General features: G+C 45.0%; 1 protein-coding gene across 1 annotated transcript in view; it reads left to right on the forward strand.

Moving 5' to 3' along the window:
- The window catches only part of GRIP1 (glutamate receptor interacting protein 1), a gene marked incomplete at both ends in the record, with an annotated part of 230,800 nt that overhangs the window by 168,768 nt on the left and 44,731 nt on the right, over positions 1 to 17,301 (forward strand). The window contains 2 exons of the mRNA XM_080638773.1: positions 12,397 to 12,544; positions 14,142 to 14,311. Of these exons, the coding sequence (XP_080494899.1) occupies positions 12,397 to 12,544; positions 14,142 to 14,311 (318 nt within the window). The remainder of the gene's footprint in view (positions 1 to 12,396; positions 12,545 to 14,141; positions 14,312 to 17,301) is intronic.

Raw genomic sequence — 17,301 nt, forward strand, 5'->3', positions numbered from 1 at the left:
TCCTTTTAGGAGAATGTCCTGTGTTCAGCAGTAGCAGTCATTTTTTCTCCTTAGTAGCTGGTGCAGCGCTGTGTTTTTGACTTTCAGCCTGGGAACAGTGCTGATAACACCGATGTTTTTAGTTACTGCTCAAATGTTTATCCTGACCAAGGACTTTCTGAGTCTCATGCTCTGCCAGGGAGGAGGAGAAGCCGGGAGGAAGCAGAGACAGGACACCTGACCCAAACTAGCCAAAGAGGTATTCCATACCACAGCACGTCATGCCGGGGGATGTAACTGGGAGCTACCCGGAAGGGCTCGTTCCCTGCTGGGTGGGGGGCGAGGTACCGGTCGGTGAGCGGTTGTATTCTCTTCCCTTGTTATTTCCTTTATCATTATTATTATTGGTGGTAGCAGCAGTGATTTGTGTTATACCTTAGTTATTAAACTGTTCTTATCTCAACCCGTGGGAGTTACATTCTTCCAATTCTCCTCCCCGTCCCTCCGGGAGGGGGGTTGGAGTAGAAACTGCATGGCCGACTTGCCAACTGGCTTAAACCACGACAGAGAAGTATAGAAAGATGTCCAGGTGTCCTATGACCTGAGCTTAATGAGGCTTACTGCTCTGAAAATATGTTCTGGGTGTCCCATTGTTCTAATTAACTTTATGCTTTCTTGATTAGTCTGAGCATGAGGCACGTAGGTTCTGGGTATAACAATAAGGGTTACAGAAAAAGAGAGAGAAGGTAAAGAATCAGGTGTACTGCCAAGAACCAAATGGACAAAAGAAGAGAGAGAGATTGCTCTACTTACTGTCTGTGGGTTGCAAAGATTTTGTATGAAGGGAATAAAGAAAGATGTGAGAAGCGGGAGAACACACACTTTTGACCAAGAAAAAATACTTCTGTGAAGTGCTGTCTTCTAGTTTGACAGGAGAGAGACACATTTAGATCTGTGAATGCGTTGCTACAAAAGCATTGAGACTTTGCACAGGGAGAATTGCAAGGTCTGAAGAACTGTGCATTTATTTACTGATCTGAACCAGCGCAGACTTGCTTTTTTTTAATGCTTTTTCCCCACTGCTTTGAGTCACAGAATCACAGGGACAACAGAGAAAATTACTGCTATATACAATTTTAAGGTGAATAGGAAAGAAGCTTGGCAAGAGAAAAATTAGTGTGAGATAATAAGGTATCTATCCTCTTGTTTGTCACTCTTGTCATTACTAGGAGATACAGCGGCATCCAAGCAAGATCAGTACCAGTCCTGTGGAGCTGCAGGTTTCAATAGGTTCAGCTGGCTCTTTACAGTCAAAATCTGTTTTGACATCCTTCTTCCTTGCCTCTTTTAAGCTGCTCCAGAAAAACATGATTTGTGCTTTGTATTGCCGTGACTTCTGAAAAAATAGAAGGCATCCAAAACCTTCCGGTTAGAGAAGTGGGAACCTGCAGAGCACAGATGATAGCAACAGAGCTTAGTGTACCTTCAGGAACAAGCTCACAGTACAGCAGCAATTCCCAGCTTTAAGTACAAGAAATCTTTGGAAAGCAAATGCCTTTTTAGGGCATTTAGAGGTACTGTTTTACATGTTGATCCTTGGCTGCCTAATAATAGCAGCTCATTTTTTGGCTTTCCCACTGTGGGAATCCTAAAGAGGTCTTCTGTCCTTCACCATCCACCAGTTGTGGAACTGACTTTAACAAGCCATGAGGATAGGTAAGGATTAGCAGATAAATACCTTTGCAAGGACATAAACACATGTAATGTGATCACTTTGTGAGGCTTAAGATTTAATTTTTTTTCAACTTTTAAAATGATTTGTGATTCTCTGTTGAGGTGGGGGGGGTGGTGACACTGCTTATTTTATCGACAAATTTTATATATCACATAGTCTATTTACACATCGTTGAAGTATGTTCACCCCTTGTTGCCAGTGATTTAAGCTGCCAAATAAAAAAGGTGTGCTGCTATCTAGCTGAAGAAATGTATTAGCATGCGGAAAGCAGTAGTGCTTCTTCTGGGAGGTTTTAATCAAGCCTCTTGTACTGATTGAGATGCAGTGCTCAGAAGTGAGAAAAATGATTAACAAAATCAAAAATCTAGAGCGTTTTTCATGGAAACATTCATCAGTATATCTTATGTAATTACATAGCCAATAAATCAACGTAGTGTGTAAGTGCTTCAGTCACAGCGTAAATATCTTAATGACTGAAACATCTTCACCCGTGAATAATTTATACCTGTATGATACATTTTTCATATCCGTGCTTTACTTCAACTTGATGAACTGATACTTCTCCGTCAGGGAATGGGTGCTTGGTTATTGCCTTCTGATTTCTCTTCCTTGTGTTTATTTTCCACAGTTAGACACACTCCATTTCTTCTCTTCTGGTTCCTCTAATGCAGTTATCTTATTTGTTCATCCTGTCTGCCTTGATTTGCTTTCCCAGTGTATTTCAACAGGCACCTGGGAAATAACACTAGAGCATAAGCTGATCATGCATTTCTCAAGTAACTTGAGAAAGGAGCAGACTCTTGAAAGATATACTCATTCTCAACAGATATTTGCATTTAGTTTCCTCTCCTCAAGACAATCATTACAGAAAGAACTTGCAGTAGGCCAATAACAACTTGAGCTTTGTGATTTTCTGGATCGATGCGAGTTCAAACGTTTGTCTCACAGTACCGATGACATTGTTTGAGTCTTCTTCCCATATGTTTGTGAATGCAAGCTTGTTTGTAGCTCCAGAACCCGCTAGAATATTCAAGAAGAAATAATTGTTTTTCAGCACAGGAATGCAAATGGGGAATTCTTATATTCTGTTCTGCTGCGTGTGCTTATTTGGCTGTACACCAGTCACTGTGTGTATCCTGCCTTACTTAGACCCTTAACAAGGCATCTAAGACAGGAGTTTAATTGTGATAACCTCCTTCTTTAGTTACTAGAGAAAGACAGGCGGCTACTGAGGGCAGTTCTTCCAACTCTAAAGCTCTTTAGTGCCTGAAGCAGAAATGCTACAGGGTGGACTCTCTTTTTTGGGGCCACAGTTTAAAGTTTGGTTCAGATTTGTGAAGCAGCTGATTTTGGTAGTGCCTGTGTGAAAATTCAGCCTTTAAAAAGTCCCAGTTGAGCAGAAAAAAAAAATTACTTGGATTTAATGCACACTTCCAGAAATATTTAATCTCCCCTTCACATCCTCAGGTTTCTAACTGGCAAAGAGATAACAGGAATATAAAAACTATTTCAAGTTGGGCACAGGGTGGAGCACGTAAACAAGGAGTTCTAAAATAATAGGCTGGTGCTTTACTGATTTTGTATGTTATTTCATCTAGGCACCTTTTTTCGCTCCATTTCTATATTCAGTTTACCTACATTACTCTCTTAACTAGCACCTTAGCTGAGTGTTGGCTAACCAAGCTCTCATTCAATTTCTTGTATCATCGTGAGGGCGTATTAGTTTTGAACAGTAATGCACCCTTTCACATTTTTTCTCTTCAGTGTCAGAATTACATTTTTGGACTAATTTTCTAGATTTAAGACTGAAGGGAATATCTTACATCTGTCTTCTCCTCCATACTTTGAAGCCAAGCTGCAGTTCTTTTACAGCTTCAATCTCAGGGACTTCTGAGAGATGTCACAATTGAACCTTCTCTTACCATTCCTACAGCAGGCTCCAGTGAATATGAATCTCTTCTGTTTGCTAGCAGAACATTTGGTAACTTTGCTCCAGCACAAGTTTTTGTTTTCTCTGTATTCTGATTGTAAGCACCTCCAAAGGCTTCTGATACCCCTCTCTTTGTCTCAGTCTTTTTATGTCCTTAAAGGATGCCTTCTGTATGCCTTCTGTTTACTGTATCTTATTCCACTGAGATCAGTTGCTGATTGATAGGTATCAGTTAGCAGTTCTCAGGCATTCTACAGAATGTACTTCACCCTTATCACTGCCTGCTTTGTTTTGGCATTTAGAAAGCAGATTGCTGTCTATTTCTTTGTTCGGTCTAGCACTTGGCATAGTTCCTCACCACAGACATCAGTCATGGTTGTTGCTGCCTCCTGTTTTTCTGCTGTCTTTTTTCAGTGTTGGTCATTTACTATGTGTGCACTGTTACAAGGCAGTACTTTATCCAGTGGCAGGATATTGCAAGAATCTTCTGAACCTCCTCACATGCATTTTGCTTTAACTCCTACTATTTCTAGCTGTCATGTCTCCTGTGCTTTCACCATTTTCTCCTAAATTGTTCTTTGTGAGGGATTTCTGGTAGACCCTTTCTTTGTCTTCTTCATTGGAATCCCAGGCACAGCTACAGGTTGGGCAGAGAAGAGATTCAGAGCAGCCCTGCAGAGAAGGACTTGGGGGTGTTGGTCGATGAAAAAATGAACATGAGCTGGCTTCAGTGTGCGCTCGCAGCCCAGAAAGCCAACCGTATCCTGGGCTGCATCAAGAGGAGCGTGACCAGCAGGTGGAAGGAGGTGATCCTGCCCCTCTACTCTGCTCTCGTGAGACCTCACTTGGAGTATTGTGTGCAGTTCTGGTGTCCTCAACATAAAAAGGACATGGAACTGTTGGAACAAGTCCAGAGGAGGGCCATGAGGATGATCAGAGGGGACTGGAGCACCTCCCGTATGAAGACAGGCTGAGAAAGTTGGGGCTGTTCAGCCTGGAGAAGAGAAGGCTGCGTGGAGACCTCATAGCAGCCTTCCAGTATCTGAAGTGGATCTACAAGGATGCTGAGGAGGGACTCTTCATTAGGGACTGTAGTGACAGGACAAGGGGTAATGGGTTCAAACTTAAACAGGGGAAGTTTAGATTGGATATAAGGAAGAAATTCTTTACTGGGAGGGTGGTGAGGCACTGGAATGGGTTGCCCAGGGAGGCTGTGAATGCTCCATCCCTGGCAGTGTTCAAGGCCGAGTTGGACAGAGCCTTGGGTGACATGGCTTAGTGTGAGGTGTCCCTGCCTATGGCAGGGAGGTTGGAACTTGATGATCTTAAGGTCCTTTCCAACCCTAACTATTCTATGACTCTGTGATTCCATTATCATAGCTGTTGTCCTTAGACCTGTCGTGGTTTAAGCCCCGGCTGTAAATTAGAACCACGCAGTCTACTTCCCCCCACACACTCCCCAGAGGGATGGGGAGGAGAATCGAAAGAATGTAACTCCCACGGGTTGAGATAAAAACAGTCCAGTAACTCAGGTATAACACAAATCACTGCTGCTGCCACCAATAATAATAATGATAAGAGAAATAACAAGGGAAGAAAATATGATACCGCCCGCCGGAAAAGAGCCCGACCGAAAAGAGGACGTGCCCTTCCGGGTAGCTCCCAGTTACATCCCCGGGCATGACGTGCTGTGGTATGGAATACCTCTTTGGCTAGTTTGGGTCAGGTGTCCTGTCCCTGCTTCCTCCCGGCCCCTCCTCCTCCCTGGCAGAGCATGAGACTCACAAAGTCCTTGGTCAGTCTAAACATCCGTGTTATCAGCTCTTCCCAGGCCAAAAGTCAAAAACACAGTGCTGCAACAGCTACTAAGAAGGAGAAAAAACTGACTGCTACTGCTGAACCCAGGACAGTATCCACCCCTTATTCCATACCATTCACGTCATGCTCAGATCCCACATTTTCCATATACCCTCACTCTCATCTCGGTGCACTGTTATCTTAGTGCACGGACCAATTCCTATAAAGCTACTGAGTCCATTCGGTTCATGATGTTGGGCTCCATCTCTTGTAACAGTCTTTCAGGGCAGAAGAAGCTGTATGCAGTGTTGGATTGTTGTCTGCTGATGCTGATCATTCCTTTACTGTAGAACTCATCCGGTTCTATCAAAGTTCATTTTTTGCTGGGATGATGGTCGGAGGGAAGTCAGGGCCAGTCGCTGGTGCCCTGCAGACTTCTAGTTGATGGACTATAGCAGGCAACAGCATACAATTGAGTTCATTGTCTGTTTTCCCCTAAAATCAAATCCCCTTGAGGTACGCATCGGACTTCCCCATCTTCCTGCATTACCCACCAAGTATATCCAGGTCCCTGAGCAAAAGCAATCCCACGAGTGGGTTTGCCTTTACCTGAAGCAGGAATAGCCCAGACTCTCTTCCCCAGCAAATTCTTCATGTGCACCACAGGAACTTTGTCCCCCTCTACAATATGTAAAAGTTCTGACTGGGCTGGGCCAGCCCTGTTGGCAGATCCTCTGGTGTTGACCAACCAGGTGGCCTTTGGTAAGTGTGTATCCCAATGCTTGAAAGTTCCCCCACCCATTGCTCTCAGTGTAGTTTTTAACAGCCCATTATACCGTTCGATTTTCCCAGAGGCTGGTGCATGGTAGGGGATGTGATATACCCACTCAATGCCATGCTCTTTGGCCCAAGTGTCTATAAGGTTATTCCGGAAATGAGTCCCATTGTCTGATTCAATTCTTTCTGGGGTGCCATGTCGCCACAAAATCTGGTTCTCAAGGCCCAGGATAGTGTTCCTGGCAGTGGCGTGGGGCACAGCGTATGTTTCCAGCCATCCGGTGGTTGCTTCCACCATGGTAAGCACATGGCGCTTGCCTTGGCGGGTTGGTGGGAGTGTGATATAATCAATCTGCCAGGCCTCCTCATATTTATACTTCAGCCATCGTCCTCCATACCAAAGAGGCTTTAACCGTTTGGCTTGTTTAATTGCAGCACATGTTTCACACTCATGAATAACCCGGGCAATAGTGTCCATTGTTAAGTCCACCCCTCGATCACGGGCCCATCTGTATGTTGCATCTCTGCCCTGATGACCTGAAGTGTCATGGGCCCACCGAGCCAAAACTAATTCACCTTTATGTTGCCAATCTAAGTCCATCTGAGCCACTTCAATCTTAGCAGCTTTATCCACTTGTTGGTTGTTCTGGTGTTCCTCAGTGGCCCGACTCTTGGGTACATGGGCGTCTACATGGCGTACCTTCACCACCAGGTTCTGCACCCGGGCAGCGATATCTTGCCACAGTGCAGCAGCCCAGATGGGTTTACCTCTGCGTTGCCAGTTGCTCTGCTTCCATTGCTGCAACCACCCCCACAGGGCATTTGCCACCATCCATGAGTCAGTATAGAGATAAAGTACTGGCCACTTTTCTCGTTCAGCAATGCCCAGGGCCAGCTGGATGGCTTTCACCTCGGCAAACTGACTCGATTCACCCTCCCCTTCAGCAGTTTCTGCAACTTGTCTTTGAGGACTCCATACAGCTGCCTTCCATCTCCGATGTTTTCCCACAATACGGCAGGACCCATCAGTAAACAAGGCATACTGCTTTTCACTTTCTGACAGTTTATTATATGGTGGGGCCTCTTCAGCACGCATCACCTCCTCCTCTGGTGACATTCCAAAATCCTTGCCCTCTGGCCAGTCCATGATGACTTCTAGAATGCCTGGACGACTGGGATTTCCTATTCGAGCTCGTTGTGTAATTAGTGCAGCCCATTTACTCCATGTCCCATCGGTTGCATGATGTGTAGAGGAGACCCTGCCTTTGAACATCCAGCCCAGAACGGGCAACCGGGGTGCCAGGAGGAGCTGTGCTTCAGTGCCAATCACCTCAGAAGCAGCTCGAACCCCTTCATAGGCTGCCAGTATCTCTTTCTCAGTTGGGGTATAGCTGGCCTCAGATCCTTTGTATCCCCAACTCCAAAAGCCGAGGGGTCGACCTCGAGTCTCCCCTGGAGCTTTCTGCCAGAGGCTCCAGGTAGGACCATTCTCCCCAGCTGCAGTGTACAGTACATTTTTTACATCTGGCCCAGTTCGGACTGGTCCAAGGGCTACTGCATGAACTATCTCACGTTTAATTTGCTCAAAGGCTTGTTGTTGCTCAGGGCCCCATTTAAAATCATTCTTCTTCCGGGTTACATGATAGAGAGGGCTTACAATCGAACTGTAATTTGGGATGTGCATTCTCCAGAACCCCACAGCACCCAAGAAAGCTTGTGTTTCTTTCTTATTAGTTGGTGGAGACATTGCTGTTATTTTGTTGATCACATCTGTAGGGATCTGGCGACGTCCATCTTGCCATTTTATTCCCAAAAACTGAATCTCCTGTGCAGGTCCCTTGACCTTACGCCGTTTTATGGCAAAACCAGCTTTCAGCAGGATTTGGATTATTTCCCTCCCTTTCTCAAAGACTTCTTCCGCTGTATCACCCCACACAATAATGTCATCAATGTACTGCAGGTGTTCTGGAGCTTGCCCCTGTTCCAGTGCATTCTGGATCAGTCCATGGCAGATGGTAGGGCTGTGTTTCCACCCCTGGGGCAGTCGGTTCCAAGTGTACTGGACGCCCCTCCAAGTAAAAGCAAATTGTGGCCTGCACTCTGCTGCCAAAGGAATTGAGAAGAATGCATTGGCAATATCAATCGTGGCATACCACTTGGCTGCCTTTGACTCCAGTTCATACTGAAGGTCTAGCATGTCCGGTACAGCAGCACTCAATGGTGGTGTGACTTCATTCAGGCCACGATAGTCTACTGTTAGTCTCCACTCTCCGTTAGACTTTCGCACTGGCCATATGGGGCTATTAAAGGGTGAGCGGGTCCTGCTGATCACTCCCTGACTCTCCAGACTACGGATCAGTTTATGGATGGGAATCAGGGAGTCTCGGTTGGTGCGATACTGCCGCCGGTGCACTGTTGCGGTCGCGATTGGCACTTGTTGTTCTTCGACCTTCAGCAACCCCACAACAGAAGGATCCTCTGAGAGACCAGGCAAGGTGGACAGCTGTTCATTTTCCTCAGTCTCCAAAGCAGCAATACCAAAAGCCCATCGGTACCCTTTTGGGTCTTTGAAGTACCCTCTCCTGAGGTAATCTATGCCGAGGATGCATGGATCCTCTGGACCAGTCACAATGGGGTGCTTTTGCCATTTCCTTCCAGTCAGGCTGATCTCAGCCTCCAGTACAGTCAACTCTTGGGATCCTCCTGTCACTCCAGAGATATAGATGGGTTCCACCCCTTGACAGCTTGACGGCATCAGGGTACACTGTGCACCGGTATCTACGAGAGCTTTATACTTCTGCGGGACTGATGTGCCAGGCCATCTGACCCACACAGTCCAGTAAATCCGATTGTCCCCTACCTCCACCTGGCTGGAGGCAGGGTCCCTCTAACAGTCATCACAACGTTGGACACCTAAGTCATATTGAAAGGGATTCTTCGTTATCATAGGAGCTGGAGTAAAATCAGCTCTTCCACTCCATCTGGGAACCTGCTCACCAGAGACTGAAGCCGCAGCTCTCATGGGATGATTAGTCTTGACCCTTGTTCCTATTTTCAATTCATGCACCCATTCCTCCAAAGCTGAAGTAGGTTTTCCATCCCACTTCGTCATGTCTTCTCCATGATCCCGCACGTAAAACCATAGAGTGGCCCGTGGTGTTTGCCTTCTATATCTTCTGTCTTGAACAATAGGACGTCTTTTGTTAACAGCTGAGACGTGTGTTGGTACACGTGAGGAGCTGGATAAATCAGATAGATCATCCCTCAATTGTTTGACATCCTGGGACAGTTTTTCCACAGCTGAGATGATGGAAGGGGTGAGATTGTCTTCGAACTCTCGGAGTTTATGAATCATTTCATCCACTGTTGGTGTTACTATGTCACCCCAGGTTACTGTTGCCAATGAATGGGCATATGATGAGGGTGCATTCCGTGTAAGTTTTCGCCACATGGGTCGTGTACATTCGACTTCATCTGGGTCTGTGGGTATATCTCCGTTATTCGGTTTGATGTGATAAATCATCTCTACGATGGCTGATTCCCTCAGAGACTGAATGCCTTTGTCTAAAGTAGTCCACTTGGCCGAACGACTCGTAACATCGTCCTTGGATGGAAACCTTTCTTTCACAGATGCCAAGAGCCGCCTCCAAAGACTGAGGGACTTTTTCTCTCTTGCAATTGCTTTGTCAATTCCCCCTTCTCTAGCAAGTGATCCCAGCTGCTTGGCTTCCGTACCTCCTAGTTCGTGACCATCGGCCCCATTGTCCCAGCATCGTAGCAACCAGGTGATGATGTGCTCCCCTGGTTGACAGGTAAAATCTTTTTGCATATTCCGTAGCTCGGTTGAGGTCCGAGGTCGAGAAGTCACCTCTTCTTCTTCTTCGTCATGTGATGATGACTCCTGATCAGATGGTGGCCCGGGTGGTGAATACATTGTTTCTCCATCTTGCTTCACCCTTCTTGCCTCTTTTTTGCTTTTTCTCTTGCGTAGAGGGGCAATCGATATTGGTACGAATTGGTCCTCTGGTTTAGCTGCAGTCATCACTGTGGTTTGAGTAGCAACAGTACTTGTTGCTGGGGGTGGTGTAGCTGCTGTGGTTGGAGCTGGGGTAGCTTCGCTATCTGTTGCAGTTGAAGTTTGAGTAGTGGCTGTACTTGTCACTGGGGTAGCTGCACTGTCTGTTGCAGTTGAAGTTTGAGTAGTGGCTGTACTTGTCACTGGGGTAGCTGCACTGTCTGTTGCAGTCGAAGTTTGAGTAGTGGCTGTACTTGTTGCTGGGGGTGGTGTAGCTGCTGTGCTTGGAGCTGGAGTAGCTGCGCTGTCTGTTGTTTCGCCCTCAGATCCAGGGACATTTTTTCCCTTTTGAAGGTGCTGGATAGCGTTGAACAAGGCCCGGTAAGCATAGGCCAAGCCCCAGCACGTTGACATGATTTGTCCCTCTCTGGTATGACCAGGATGACAGCACACCTCATTTAAGTGTTTTACTAATTCTTCTGGATTTTGCAGTTGTTCGGTGGTGAAGTTCCAAAACACTGGAGGGGCCCACTGACCTAGATACTTGCCCATACTATCCCACACACCCTGCCACTCATGGCTGTCCAGCCTCGGGGAAAATCTCTCGGTCCCCCTATTTTGTCGTCTAACCCCAGACAAGGCCCAAACCCGACTCTGCTTAACTCTTGAGATCAGACGTAATGGTTGTGGACAAAACACACTCTGTATGCATGCCAACATGGTGACCCCCATCACAATCAGCAAACAGGTCTCAACAATATTAAAAGGCCACTCAAAAACTTCAAAACTCTCAAACGATGCTGTAAACGGTCTGGAAGGGGCACTGGGAGGGTAAAAGAATGTCTCCTTCATAGGTTGACCACCCAGGAAGGAGAAAAAAGATGTATAGTTGCTAAGCATTTGTATTATATACCTCCCAAAGTATAAAGGTGGTGACCACACTGGGAACATAAGCCAGATCAGTTTCATGATCAATCCTTCTATTGTATTACAAGTCATTGCCACAAAATACAACGAGACAACAACCTTAGCCCAAGCCCCACACTTGAAAAACACCAACACAGCAAATACCGGCTCTAAGTAACCTACGGCATATTGAGACTGTGAGATCAAAAACAACAACTTTGAGAGCCAATAAATCAGCATTGTGACAAGTGACTATTAATCCAAAACACTGAATGCTTATCACAAATACGATTAGACACACTCTGGTCAGATCTGTCGTTATCTCAACCCTTCGTGCCCCACGTTGGGCACCAAAAAGAGCTGTCGTGGTTTAAGCCCCGGCTGTAAATTAGAACCATGCAGTCTACTTCCCCCCACACACTCCCCAGAGGGATGGGGAGGAGAATCGAAAGAATGTAACTCCCACGGGTTGAGATAAAAACAGTCCAGTAACTCAGGTATAACACAAATCACTGCTGCTACCACCAATAATAATAATGATAAGAGAAATAACAAGGGAAGAAAATATGATACCGCTCGCCGGAAAAGAGCCCGACCGAAAAGAGGACGTGCCCTTCCGGGTAGCTCCCAGTTACATCCCCCGGCATGACGTGCTGTGGTATGGAATACCTCTTTGGCTAGTTTGGGTCAGGTGTCCTGTCCCTGCTTCCTCCCGGCCCCTCCTCCTCCCTGGCAGAGCATGAGACTCACGAAGTCCTTGGTCAGTCTAAACATCCGTGTTATCAGCTCTTCCCAGGCCAAAAGTCAAAACCACAGCGCTGCACCAGCTACTAAGGAGAAAAACTGACTGCTACTGCTGAACCCAGGACAAGACCTTTCTCTTCTTTTCTGAAATTTAATTTAGTATCCTTCTCTAATCATGCCTGTTTAAAATTCCAGGTGGTTTTTAGCTTCAGTTGTTCCAGAGAGTGATCCATTAACACATCCTGGTTCCCTAACCTAGTCCATTTCTGATTCTGACACACTGAGAAGCTCCAAGACGTGCCAGATTCACAAACTTCTTCTTGCTTTTATAATTTTCAACATTAAGAGCAGATACTTGACACCTAACATGATGCTGTTCCAGAATTTCTTTAAGTGGCATGTTGTCTGGTTAGAGAAATATAATAGCCATGGAGATTTTGTGGGGGAAACTATGAAAATGGCATGAGTACCATGTAGATATAATACTGATCTTTTGTTGTCTAATTTTACCAGATTCGGTAGCAACAGCATCTGGACCGCTGCTAGTTGAAGTTGCCAAAACTCCTGGTGCTGCTCTTGGGGTTGCACTAACTACCTCGATGTGCTGCAACAAACAGGTCATTGTCATAGACAAAATCAAATCTGCGAGTATTGCAGACAGGTGAGTGTGACAGGAGGCTGACACTGCAAGTCCATACATCCATTTTATTTGTACTTTCATTCAGTTTGGTTTTAAAGAAACCCTTCCCTTTTTTGATAAAATTGACTGAACCAGACGCTCTTAAGGTTGCAGGTCTTAAAATGAGCACTTTGTCAGATCGTTTCTCCATACCGCCGAGTTTGAGGCTTCCAGGGCACAAGTTATTTTAGCTCATTCGTGTAGTATTCAATGACATAAGCCAGCCCCCATGTAATATGTGGCTGTCTGCTTGCACTGTGCAGCACAGGAGTTTAGAGGTCTGCTCTGACTATTCAGTGTAATGCTGTGGCAGAGATCCGTGTTTAAAAAAATACATAAGCCACTGGAAGTAAGCCCACAGTGTGCAACAGCTGTCAAGGGAAGGAAATTTTGAGGCTTTGCAACCTTGAGGTGTTCTTTTAGAATAGATCACTCATTCTTGTGGCACAATGAAATGGAACTCCTTAGGTCTGGCTTTTTAATTGATATTGTAGAATACAACTGAGGTATTGGAAGACTGGCTTCTGTGTTCTGAAGTTATTTTGCTGCAATTTTTCCACTTCATTTTAATGTTTAAATAAAACCATGTAAACCATTTAAAAAAGAAATGGTAGATAGTTTTCCCCAGTGGTCTAAAGCTCTGTAACAGAGCTGTGAGATCATTTCTGAGGTGCGTGCGTGTGTGTGTGTATGTGTTTATACATATACAGTATATTTCTATATACATATCTCTATCTAAAAATTCCTTGAGTATTACGTTTCAGCAGCAAATTCCTCCTGCATGTCCCCAGTCACCCTACCCTGTAACTCCTCTTTGACAACGGTGCTTTTGGTAGCACCCACTTGTAGCAGTGAGTCTACAGCTCCTCTGTGGGCTTTTCCCTACAGTAGAAACTTTGAGAGTGGCGGCCATTGATCCAGGGGTGTTCTCCAGTTCAATGGTGCAGGATGCTTTAATTTTCTCCCTCTGTTTTTTCCCATTTCGCAGGGGGTAACCAATTAAAGGAGCTGTCCACTTGACTGGTACGTCGGGATGCTGACTGCTGTGTTTGCATTTCTCAACTCATCCAGTAGCCAGTCTCTTGAGTGCAGCAAGATTTAGCAGATAGCCCCCTCCCCACCCCACTCCTCAAGTCACCATGCTAGCCCTGGTTTCATTATTTGTTTGACTACTGCATAATTTCATCATCATTTACAGCTTTTGTACTAATAAATGTTTGAACTATAACTCAAAAAATGATGAACTGGGTGCTTGTGTGAGGGATATGTGACCAAGTTATTTGAGTCTCCTTAAGCTCTTCTCATTTTATTCGGCTGCCATTCACACATATTTTTATAGTCAGCTATCCCATTCCAGTTCTGTGAGTGATGTCTTGGCATATACTGTATTAACTGAATTGTTTTTAAGGTTTGTACTAATAGATATAAAGTCTGACCAGTGACAATGCCTACAAAACACAAATCTCTCTCGAAAAAAAGAACACGTTCATACTTGTCATGACCAGTTTGAAGGCAGTAAAACTCATTTGTCAGGCAAGGAGTATACCTGATCATACCGAGTTTTTCCCCTTTTATGTAGATGTGGTGCATTACATGTAGGAGACCATATTCTGTCCATTGACGGCACCAGCATGGAGTACTGTACGCTGGCAGAAGCAACGCAGTTTTTGGCTAATGCGGCAGACAATGTCAAACTTGAGATCCTTCCTCATCACCAGACACGGCTGGCGCTGAAAGGCCCGGAGCACGGTAAGGGGACCTGTAACACCAAATACTGCTCTTATTTTTTCTGCCTTTCACTTTGGCTGCCCTTGCTGAATGGCCAAGAAAGCTATCATGGCAGTTATGTCTGTAAATGTTGTTTCAGCTCCGCAGGTTATGCTTCTGCAGTTTCTGAGAAGCTCTGTGTTTTCTTGACTTTAATGTACCCTCCGAGATTCCTATGGATAGAGAGGGAAATGTTTTACTGAGAAATGGCTCTGCACACTTGTAAATGTACATAAAGGCACCTGTTGACTCACTGTTGGCAATCACTGGAGGGGCAACTCCAGTAAATGAATCTCTAAATTGCTTCTTAAATGTAGAGAGGGCGAGGAGGGACCCCAGCCAACTTCTTTTCAGTATATCAACTTGATAGTCTGTTACGAACACTTCATTAATAACACCTGTTCTCCCCTGAAATACCTTAAAAAAGCCCTGTATTTTCTCTTGTGAATGGCATTATTATTGATAGCCATCATCTTTCGAAGTACTTCTGAGACTGCTTCATGGGTTCATTGTCAGTGCTTATGAAAAGGGTTTGTTTGTAAACAGTTCCCTAGATCCCAGCCTTTTCACCGTGATACTTATTTCATACCAGCATGCTTGAAGAGAATGGCTTCCCAATTTCAAATCAAATATATATTAAATGTCTTAGTATTTGAAGATGGGGGCTGCCTGTCTTGTCTTCTAAATAATCCTTAGAAAGTGGTTAATTCACAGTATTCGTAAATTCAGTCTCACATATTGCACGTTGATGGCAGTCAAAGAAATAACAAGGGTTATCAACAGAGAAATACGTACCTGTGTTGCAGTATGAACCACTGATACCATCTTCTGAGGCTGTGTTACTATGCTTCTGCCTTCATTAGACCAAGACAAGATTTCTGAGGCCTAGACATGCCAGTGACGGTGAATATTCTTGGACATCTGTCTACGATCCAGGCTGTCCCTGGATAAGTGACACTCTGGTCAGTTTGTCAGAGTGGTAAATGTCAGACTAGTAGCTGGGGAGATACTCATTTTCCCTTGGACCAGGGTGGACAAAAAATAACCCCTGTTCTTCCATTGTTCAGCTGCACTTCCTTCCCATTTCTACTTAAGCCATTTAGAGGGGCGAGGGAGCAGGGAGTGATACTGCAGCAGCAGAATGAGACAGAGACCAAATTTTGCAATGTATTTCTTTTCAGTTATGACAGCATGTTCCAAACAGATCTTTCATGGTTTTTTTGAAGTGAAGATGTCTCACAATCAGTTTCTGACTGGTTAAAGAACCTTAGAAGAGTGTTTGTTTTGGGAAGATGAGTCTCAGGGCCAAAGATTTGTCTAGATGAGTGTGTAACTTGAAGCAATTATTTCTTAACCAACATCTAAAACAAAATGATGCTGTTGATGTGCTGGTCACCTTGACCAAGTGTAGATGCTTAGAAAAAGCAATAGTCTTGCCATGCCAGGGTTAGGAACTGATCATTACAAAATCCTATCAAGGGGATCTACAAGGAGCATCTTTTGGGAACAAATCCCCCTAAGGTAATTAATTAAGTTGCTTTCTTAAGTAAGACAGAATAACCGTGATGTTTACAGCCCTTCCCAGCCCCTCACCAGGTAGTGATACTCCAGTATCACAACCAACTCAAGGTGTAACATGCATTAGGGAAGCAAGTACCCTCTTGGAAGCAGCCTTTCATCAGGTGTGGTGTGGCCTAGGTGCTGCAGAGTTTGCAAACCTCCCTTTATGTGTCTGGGCTAAGCTGAATCATTAGGGCTGTATCTGTTAAGCTCAGTTACTGGTCTTAGGGGAACATGTTAGGAATTTAAAATGGGCAGGAAATTCAGCATATAAAATAAATTGAAATTTTAGCCCTAAAATAAAATGGAGAGCACTATAAAAGATCAGATTTTTTTTTCATGGTTTCTTCCTTTATACCATGCTGCTAACATTCATTTCTTTTGCTGCCCCATTAGTTTTATGTTCGCTGTACGCAGCCCTGGGTTGGAATAGCTCAAATTACCACTGAATTACTACAGTTACACACGATAGGATTTTCTTTTACAGAACTTCTGTTGAATTGGGGTTATTCTTGTGCAAGCTGAGCAAACCAAATCCTCCCCGCTTGGTAGGGCACTTTTATCTCAACCCTCAGCATGAAAATAAAACATTAAATAAAAGAAAAAAATCGAAGACTAGCAGATAATTTCCTGCTGGAGGCAGTGTTTTTAATTAAGCAAAGCTCACAGCAACTGGAAAATAATGAAAATCCACCTGGCCACGTCGTTCTTCTTAGGTTTTCATTTTCACGCCGTAGCTGAAGTTTGGAACTTGCTGTCTGTGTGTGCAATCAAATAGACAGTTTCATCTGAGAAGATGCGGTGAGTCTGGAAGACACCTATGGCCATATCCAGCTACTGCTGCTGTTTCTGGGACTCTTGCTGACGTGAGATTTTCCAAAGTCTCTGTGGTCGCTGGCGATCGTGCCTGTGGGTGAGGTACCCCAAGGCGCAGGCTGGCAGGTACTGGGCATCCCACCCAACCCTTACCTTTGATATCTGTTGAGGGCAGGAAAACAAAGGGATTCTTTTAATTCAGACACGTCAGGGCACAGTGGGGATGCTCTGAGGGAGACTCAGGGCACCCCAATGGAGGACACAGGACCATGCCTGGCAGTGCCAGGGCCTCTGGAGTCCTGACCACCCCACAAGGCTGTGGGGATATGATGGGCCCCTGTACTCTCCTTTTGCTCTCCCTTCCCTGGTGTGTACTCCTCCCCACAGTGACAGACATTGCTTTTGAGTCAGAGGGGTTTAATATTTTCAGACAATTAGCAGATCATTACTCATGTAAATATAAAGTGAAACAAAAGAGTAGCTTTTCTTCTGATACTGCACAGTGCTATGGTGACTACGTTTTTCCCACACAAGGAACAAAAGGTGTGGGTCCAACCTAAACAGTCAAGATATTTGGCTACTGTTATATGCGTCTG

The sequence above is a fragment of the Psittacula echo genome (genome assembly GCF_963264785.1).
Source record: "Psittacula echo genome assembly, chromosome: 1".
Classification (NCBI taxonomy): domain Eukaryota; kingdom Metazoa; phylum Chordata; class Aves; order Psittaciformes; family Psittacidae; genus Psittacula; species Psittacula echo.